The sequence below is a fragment of the Neovison vison genome, chromosome 1 (assembly GCF_020171115.1).
Source record: "Neovison vison isolate M4711 chromosome 1, ASM_NN_V1, whole genome shotgun sequence".
In the NCBI taxonomy this organism is placed as follows: Eukaryota; Metazoa; Chordata; class Mammalia; order Carnivora; family Mustelidae; genus Neogale; species Neogale vison.
Genome location: NC_058091.1, coordinates 57,246,473 through 57,256,062, shown reverse-complemented (window position 1 = coordinate 57,256,062; position 9,590 = coordinate 57,246,473). Strand labels below are relative to the sequence as shown.

General features: G+C 45.0%; 1 protein-coding gene across 4 annotated transcripts in view; it reads right to left on the bottom strand.

Moving 5' to 3' along the window:
- Positions 1 to 4,153: 4,153 nt before the first annotated feature.
- The window catches only part of EPM2A (EPM2A glucan phosphatase, laforin), a 105,762-nt gene continuing 100,325 nt past the window's right edge, over positions 4,154 to 9,590 (bottom strand). For all 4 annotated transcript variants that reach the window (XM_044247131.1, XM_044247132.1, XM_044247133.1 and 1 more), the window contains one exon: positions 4,154 to 6,500. In XM_044247131.1, the coding sequence (XP_044103066.1) occupies positions 6,223 to 6,500 (278 nt within the window). In that variant the 3' untranslated portion in view covers positions 4,154 to 6,222. The remainder of the gene's footprint in view (positions 6,501 to 9,590) is intronic.

Genomic DNA, 9,590 nt, shown 5'->3' with positions numbered 1-9,590 from the left:
GTCTAATAGATCCACGACAAATTACTTTTCTCTGTCACAAAATTCGAATTTGCGACAGAGAAATCATTCAAGAGCCTCTATCTCCCTTTCAACAACTATCCTTGGAAACCCACTTTTAGGCACTGCTCACAACAGAAGCAAAATGTAAAACATAAGCAGTTCAAATGATATCAGAAATCAAGATGTGTTTTAATGCCACGAGTTATGACAAAAACAGATACTGTTTTTTAAACTACAATATATGTGCTGGTAAGCAGTACCCATTAACAATGCCTTCCACTGTAAACAACAGAAAACGCCACTCTAACTGGCTCAAACACAAAGAAATAATTGTTTTACACAACAGAGGTAAAGAAGGTGGGCAGACTTCAGGGCTCTTCTGGAGCAGCTCCAGCTCTGTCAGTCCCTTTCCTCGTCCAGCTGTGTGGGCGTATTCCCAGGCTGGCAGGAAGATGATTCTGCTAGTGGGGACCACACATCCACACACAATCACCACCCAAGGAAGGAAGAGCATCTCTTCCTGTAGTTCTTCCTCCAGAGTGAGAAAACTTTATCCAGAAGCTCTCAGAAATTCATCCAGTATCTCAGGGGCTTGGAAAAGAACACATGATTTTACCACAACCAATCTCTGTCACCAAGGAAAGGCTTATTTTTTGCTCAAGTCTGGGTTCCTGAACCAAAAACGAGAAGGTTTTCTGTCAGTGCTGTTTTGCTACCTTAGCAGCACTGTAAATGTGGCCTGACGTCAGGCTAACCCTGTGGGGGGAGAAAAGGAAACTCAAGCCATTCTGGTCCCTTCTTCCAAATTTCCACTCTCCTCCAAACTTCTTGGGTTTTTCACCCTCCACAGACATCAGATGGATATTGTCTGTAGTTTTGCAGTTTGAATTATGCCCCTGCCTCCAAACTCATATGCTGAAGGCCTAACTTCCAGTACCTCAGAATGAGACCTTATTCAGAAAGAAGGTCTTTGTGGATGTACCTAATTAAGATGTCATACTGGAGTTGAGTGGACCCTTAATCCAAAGTGACTTGTATCCTTACAAAGAGGGGGAATTTGCACACAGACATACACACAGGAGCAACACCCTGTGAATCTGAAGGCAGAGGTAGGGGTGAAGCTTCTACCAACCAAGGAAAGCCAAAGGTTGCCAGGAAACTTGCAGAGAGGGCCTGGAACAGATCCTCCCTCACATTCCTCAGAGGAAACCAGCCCTGCTGATTCCTTAACCTCACACCTGTAGCCTCCTAGACTGAAGCAGTAAATTTCTGCTATTTGAGTCACCCAGTATGTTAAGGCTGTCCTAGCAAACCAGCACATGCATTGCACGATGACCAGAGTTTATACAGGAAGGTCATTAGGAGCTTACTCCTCAAACCAGGGGTGAAACTATCTTACTTGCCTGAGAACAAGTTAGTGTCTTCCCTATGCCCCTTCCATTATCTGAAAGATAGGGGCAATAATGATATTTATCATAGCGTTGTTAGGAAGATGACGTAAGCTGACTGATGGAAAGCATAAGAGAACACTACATGGAACACATCTGCTCTCATAGTTATTAGCTGGTCTAGTCCTGCACTCGCTGGACTATATGCCAGGCACTCTAGGTGCCTCACCAAAGCAAACAGATATAAATTTTGGCCTTTCCGAGGTTTACACTGTAGTGAAAGGATGCAGACAATAAGACAAATGAGGAAATTATGTAACATATTGGCCAGGACTAAGCTCCATGAAGAGAAATGAATAGAGAAGGAGGAGGGGGAGGGCTGGGGTTGGGGTGGCAGTTGCTGATAGGCTGGTCCAAAGAGGCATTGTGGAGGAGGGCAGACACCAAGCTGATGCACACCAGGCAGACAGAAGAGCAAGTGCAAGTGGTCTGTGGTAGGAGCCAACTTGTATATTCACAGGGCAGGAAGACCAGTGTGGCTATAGCAGAATGAGGGGGGAAGTGATGGGAGAGGAGGTCAGAGATGTAATGGGGGCAGGTAGATATGTCCTGGGAGGGCTAGGCTTGCACCCTGAATGACACAGCAAGTCAGTGGAGGTTTTGAGCAAAGAATGACATGATGTGACCAGGCATTTTTATAGGCTCACACTGGCCACGAAGTGAGAGTAGATATGAAGAAGAAAAGAACAGAGAAACCAAGTTACAACACGGTTTCTGGAGTCCAGTCAGTGGAAGGACTAAAACATAATTAGGCTTTACGTGCTTGGACAAAAGAAGTAACATGTTTCCCCAGTGGACTGAATGTAATGTCTGAATGAAAGAGGAGTTAAGAATGACTCTGAGGTTCAAATCCAAGCCAGAGGATGTATGCTTCCATTAATCAAATTAGGAAAGTCTTTTGGAGCAATGGGTTAGGGAAGGAGAGAATGAAGTTATTACCAGTGTCCTGCCTTATCTGTAGTATTTTGCCTTTATTATTGTTAGAATGAATGAAGTCGTTGCTAATTTTGTCCTTCCTCTTCCTGTTACTGTGATTGCTGTTGTTATTAGAATGAATGAATTTTTTGCTAGAATTTTTGTTACAGTTTTCCCTCCTCTGTTACTATTACTGCCATTATTATTATTATTATTATTAAAGTGAGAGGTAGCTTAATCTACCCTCTCCTGTTTATTCTCAATTCCATCTTCTGTGGGAACTTCTTTTCCTTACAGGTAACAAGTCGCTTTGGAGTCAGCACATTCTGCTCAGCTGCTCCTTTTTCTTCTTTCCCTCTCCCTTCCCCTCCTCCTCCTCCCCCTTCTCCTCCCCCTCCTCTTCCCCCCCTTCCTCTCCCCCCCTCCCTTCCTCTCCCTTCTCCCCCTCCTTCTTCCTCTTCTTCCTCTTCTCCCCCTCCTTCTTCTTCTTCCTCCTCCTCCTCCTCCTCCTCCTCTTCTTCTTCTTCTTCTTAAGATTTCATTTATTAGAGAGAGAGCATGATGAGCAGGGGGAGAAGCAGACTCCCTGCTGAGTGTAGAGCCCAACACAGAGCTCGATCCCAGGACCCCGAGATCATGACCTGAACCAAAGTTTGATGCTTACCCAACCAAACCCCCCAGGCACCAGCTGCCTTTTTTTAAGCTTTTCCTTATTTACAGCTGCTGCTTTTTCCTGCTATAATCTAGTCTCAAAGGGAAGTCCGTGGCTACAGAGCGTGCCCTTCTCTCTTGGGAACATAACCTTGAGTCACCTCTGTTCCTATGGTCACACCTGCCTTCTCATTCTCCCAAGACTATCTTTGTGAAGGGAAACCCCTGCCTTTTCTCCCTTTGGACATTTCACTGCCCTTTGCTTTTTCTCATTATAGTCATTTTTCTTCTGCTTACTCCAATTTTCATTAATCCTCGTACCAATTCTTCCCCACTCTCAGTATTGGCTGTTCTCACTCGTGAATTCTGCTGTGACCCCTCAGTAAATCTGAATAAATCCCCTTCCTCACTGCTCCTTTCCCTCTGGACCTCAATTAAAACTCCTGCTACACTAATTGTGGCTTGGTGTCCCTGGGGCTCAGTTTGCTCCTCTGAACAATACAGGAAATACCCAGGTTAAACGCAAAGATCCTCAGTTGTAACTTTTGGACAAGCTGACTCCGTGTTTTTCCTGTATGGCGAGTTCTCCCATCTATGTAACTTGTCTTCAGAGCCTGCCTTTCATTACTCTCTTATTACCAAGGCCCCCAGCTCATTTTTTCATCATTATCTCTTAGGCAAAGCCAAGTGGCTTTCACCCATACCGTTAGTTGGTCAGAAGAATGTGTTTATTTTTCTAGATATTTCCTAATGTTGCATACAAAATATTTCAGGGACCATGATTCATGTTTGAAGAAATAAACCCATTTGGGCATTTCTTAACCATGAGTGAAATTTCATGATTTTCTTTAAGAAATCTGTAACCAGAAAGTTTTGTTAATGCCAGTGACAAGTAGCTAATGACATCATTCCTGCTTTGATTTTCTGTGACACATTTTTGAGGTTTTCATCCTCACTTCTTTGCGGGGCCCTCACCTTTGTCTTCCTTCTGCCCTGTAACTGCCAATTTTCATCAGCAATTGAGAAAATAAGAGTGCAAGGAAAAACAATTTAGCTCAGCTGACTGCTTCTTCAAGGAAACTGTTTTTTAAATTTCAGACTAAGTTAATAAAAAGAAGTTTTAATCCTATAATCAGAGGTCATTTTAATGCTTTTATTCAGCAAAATTCCAGGTAATTTTGAAATACATTGGACATCCATTTATTGAGGACAAGAGAGGTTATTCCAAAACATTCTTTAATAGCCCTAAACTGATTTTTCCTATCAGAGGAAAAAGGAAAATCCACCTGGAAAGGTCTTTCTATAGTGGAGCTTACATAGCCGAGCTTCTTAGGCATTAAAAAAATTCACACACACACACACACACACACACACACACAATTGGTTAGAAATATTCCATTTTTAGGGTTGTTTTACACAACATATTATGATCATAAATGGGTTACTTAGATATAATAGTTATCTCTACTTATTTTTAGCAAGGGAGCGAGATTTCATAATATTCAATCCTGCCTTATAAATTTAACTTGGTAAACCTACAGGAGAAATGTGAGCTGTCTAGCATTCTCTCACAGATCAAAAGCCTTCGCCCCTGAGCCCCACAGTAACGATGTCCCTGCGTCCTCTGAACTCCAGTGGAACTTACCTTGTGTCCTTCTTATCCCCCATACTTCCTAATTCAGAGTCTCTCGTATCTATCAATAAATAATTACAGAAGAAAAAAAAAAAGGAGCAGGAAAATAAGCAGGCATTGCAGTGTCATAGAACAAGGGTGTTGAATTAAACAAACGTAGCTTTCTATTTCACCCATTTCTTCACCATGGATGCCGGGCAGCTGACTGAACTATCTGATCCTTCGTCTTCTCGGCTCTATATTGGAGGTAATGAACTGCCCTCATAGGGTACCATGAAGGTTCAATTAAAATTGAAAAGCACCTGGCACACACAAGGCACCCGACAAAAGCTACTTCTTCTTCCCCCACTCCGGCATATCATCATAGATCAATCCTGCGGGACGGCTGGTTGAACACTGGGCTGTTTCTGGGCTGTGAGCTTTATGAAGGCAGGGTCTTGTTCATCTTTGTATTTCCAACAGGACCCTGGGTAGTAAACCTCACATTCTGGGGGCACAGTAGCTCTGTACTGGTTTAAACTGAGGGATGAAACAGGACGGCTCCTGAGCTGTGCAACAATCATTTACATACTCGGGCTTTTCTGGTAGGACGGCTCCTCTCGTGAACTATGGCTCAGGCCTCTCGGGTGCTGGAACAGCCCACCATGTTTTAAGTCGGGTGGCACAAAATAGAACTACTTTCCTAAATTCCTTGGCAACTAATCAGAACGCTGTTCCATTTCTCATTGTAGAAAGTGCTGTAGAAAAACTGGCCTTATTCTAAGAGAAAGACACAGAATCCACTACATTGTGCTAGAAAACCAACAAGTTGTGTTGAAAGCACTGAGACACATAAACATGGGCTTTAAACACCAGCTGGTCCCAGACCAGCCAAGAGACCTGAGGCAAGCTGTCTACGCTTGTTGAGCCTCAATTACACCAAAGAGAGAGACAATAACTGTCCTGTGGTTGTCACACAGGGTTGTGGGTAGAGAAGGTAGTGCCTGGAACTGACTGGAACAACTGGGAAGCAGGATGTCAACACCAAGCCTAGAAAGCCATCAACTTTCAGTCAGGAGAGCTCCTCCTCTGTCTTAGTCCATGCTTCTATCCACATTCCCTTCTTTGGCAACTGATCAGCTCTCATTGTATCCTTTCAGTTCAGTTGAGCAGAAAAGCTGTGCACGTGTGCACGCATCAAGGTGCAAGGAGTCCCATCAATGGATCCCCCATCTTTTGTTCTGCAGGTCATATTACAGTGCCATGAGAAAGTGTAGTGATTAAGCCGTAATACAACAGATGCATGCATTACTTTTCTGTCCAATGATAGAACACTGTGCAGTCCAATTGTTTGTGGCTTTTTCTCCTGTGTCAGTTAGTCACAGCTTCCACGGTGAAGAATTTCAAAGAAAATACAGCCCAATCAAAGCATGATAGAATGTCAACCCCAGACAAAAGGGGACAGACTGCGGGCCAAACCAAGTGACCCATCTTTTCAGTTCTGGTAGAATCTTTGTTTCTAGTCATTCTACTAACATCACCTAAGGAAACTGGGTTCCTAAAGAAAATGGGAGGGGGGGGAATCAGACAGGCCACCTACACACCACAGATGGAAGAACGAACCTTCCCAAATTTTTGAAAAAAGTCTTCTTCTGCCCGGGCCAGTGCATCTTCGTCAATGTACACAGCCGGCCTTCGGGCCATGAGGAAGTACTGCACCTTCCTCAGATTCCAGCCCATCACGTACTGGAGCCAGCCGCACACGGCTGCCGTGGACCGGCCGACCCCGGCGTTGCAGTGAACGTACACGGTGTGTCCATTCTCGAGCAGCGCGTGCAGGAGACAGACCGCCTGGGGCAGCATCTGTACTCGGCCTGGGATTGAGAAAGCACAGCACAGACACATGAATAATGAAACCCCAATATCGCCATTAATGAGAGCTCCTCCAGTGCCTGGTGAGATGAGCGCCATGCAGGGAGGGGCAGGGGTATGCGAGCTTGCGCCATTCCTTTGTTGTGAGGGAAAGGGTGAGACAATGTCAAAACCTACTAATAATAAAGTAGAAAAAAACACTCCAGAGGCAGTGGGTCAGCTCTGAAATTTCCCTGGTTTTTGCTCTGAGTGACTCCTGCATCAGTGCAAATTTCCTTTCAAAGAAAAGTTAACCATTGGCTATGGTCAGAAGAATGGATTTTTGCATCCATCAGAAGGGCTTGTACAGATGGGGCAGAGATTTAGAGAAATTTCACCCAGACTTTCTTTAATCCAAATGGATCTTCCAGATCAATGCAAAACAGAGAATTAATCCATATTGGTTAAAGGAGCCAATCTTATTCACTCAACATATGCCAATTTTCATTTGGCCAATGGGATGGCCAACATTAACTGACACGCATGCAATAACCGATCATTCTTTTATTCCCTCATGATACAGAGAGTGTTCAAATGATTCCATTTCTCCTTTACTGGGCAACTGTGATTATAGTTCCCATTACTTCATGACTACTATTTTGATTATTAGGTGATCATATGTCTTCTCCTTTTACACACTGAGAGGATACACAATGCTCTGCTCATACCTGCTACATTCTCTTGTCTCATGAGGCAGAGATCACCCTAAAGCCATCAAGATCCTAGAGGCCTGGAATTTCTTCTGCACACAGGTTCTCAGAGCAAAGATAGTGGGTTTGGTGGGGGTGTGAACGACGGTCACACGACGAAGTGGACAACTTCAAAAGGGGATAAAAGGGGGAACTGTAGAGAGTCCTGGATTATGAGCCCGTGCCTTGACATTCACTAGTTCCTCTGTGCTCTCAACCACACAGGCGCACGATGGCGCTTCGCACTGCCATCCCACTGGATGAGGGGGGAGGTGAGAAAAACTCCCCCCTCCAATAGTTTCATTGCAGATCCTGAGGCCTAGAATTCCGTGGTGGAATGGAGCCAGGAGGTCATGAGAACCACTCAAGTAAGTTCGGACTCCCCTCTTCAGATGTCCTCTTCCAAAATGTCAGTGCCTCTTAAGGACCCATACAACAAATGGCAATCAGGCATCAGTGCCTTAGAAGGACAGAGGTTATAAGACCCCATCATGGTTTGAAGGCCCTCTCAGTTACACTCCATCCCAGGTGGGTCTACCTTAGCTTCAGGCTCACCCTGTTCTGAGTTAGGAGCAGAAAATCTACACTGAAGCCAAGATAATATTCTAATTTTGCTGCTGGTTTTCTATCCCTCTGTCTCACCAAAGCACCTCAAGCCACAGGTCCCACACAGTAGTGTAGAGACATTTGTAACTGGAATGCCTTCGGTCAGCGCACACTTAGCAATCCCTCAGGCTCCATGTCTCCCTGCTGTCTATCACCCCGTGTCCAAACTCAGCCATAAACTGTCATTGATGGGCACTTCCTCACTAGGTTTCGGGGTATGCTGAGGTTAGAGCTAGATGGGCATGCCACATAGCCAGTCGCTCAGGGCACTGCCCCAGAGGCAGTAAAATGTCACCAGAAATGGAACAAAGTGTAGAAGGTCCTATGTACCAGAGTGACGTCTCACTGTCTGTCTCAGGGAGACTACCATGTAGTTGATGCACCATTTGAGCTGGGAGATCAGAGAAGGCAAAACTTCCAAAGTACGTTTGAGCAACCCTGCCAATATGGGTGAGGTCTGCCTACAGGCAAGGCTTTTTGTTCTGCTGAAGGGATGTGAGAGGTGTAGCCCCACTCATACCAGCTGGGAAAGGAATGACAGCTGATCTAACTGGGAAGTTGGGTTCTTCCTGCCATGGCTGGCATCACTGACCAAGTTTCCTGTTACAGATACCTCTCCAGCTACTATGTACATTGCCAGGAGATGAGCAGAAAAAAAATTTTTTTCATTGAAATACAGTGGACATACAACGTCAGTGTCAGGTGTATAACACAGTGATCCAACAATTCTATCCCATACACTGTGCTCAGCACAGTAAGTATAGTCACCAACTATCACCATACGACATTATTACAAGGTTATTGACTCTATTCCCTGTGCTGTACTTTTTATCTCCAATAAGTATTTTTAACATGGGTTTTCATTAAATGCCCAGTATACAAACAGACCTCAGTGGTCTGAGGTAGGAGCTTCTAGAAGCAGAGTCCCAGCCCCCAGGCTCAGTTTCTGCAGCCTCAGTATCATGGGACCTGCCCAAAGTGGGGTTCACATGAACCTGTCAGGATCCCTTCCCCCATCTGCTCTCTGGCCAGAGAGTCACTGAGGAAGGATCTGCATCAAATGGCCCAAATGATGCACTATCTCTCCCTTTCCTTTTTATCTGTAAAAAATTCTTCAAGAGGCATGCACACAGTTTAGAAGTTGAAAAGGGATATGTGTGAGCTTGGAATTCTACGACCTCGGCCATGCAATCCTAGAAGGTAAGTGACAGCTGCCACTGGGAAGCTCTAGAAGGCTCCTGGTTTAAACACAGGTTTCACCCTGCAGTGGTCTTCTCCTAGAATCACTTAGCTGCTACACTTAAGAACTGTCAAACAAATATTTAAATAACATATAAAGGATGCCAGACGAGGATGTGGGCCAAGATGCCCACCTGTCTTAGCCTGGCCTCTACTGGAGCTCTTGCTTATTTTGATTTCTAGGGACTACAAATCACTCTGTGTTGATTGATGACAGCTCACATTTACTAAGCCCTTTCTACCCGCCAAGTGCTGTTCTGAGCACCGAGCAGGCAATAGTTCATTGGCAATCACCTTTTAACAACTATGAGGTTGGTACTATTTTTATCCTCAGTTTATATCTGAGGGAACTGAGGCAAGGAGACCTCCCCAAGCTTATTCCCCAGTGGCCACTGAAACCCAGCAGGTGCAACTCCAAAGCCCCTGGTCTTAACCACTGCACCAGTACCCTTCCCTGACCTGCCTGGCCAGGGGCACTTGCGGGCCGCCATGCTCTTAGTCTGAGTTCTTAGTCAGTCT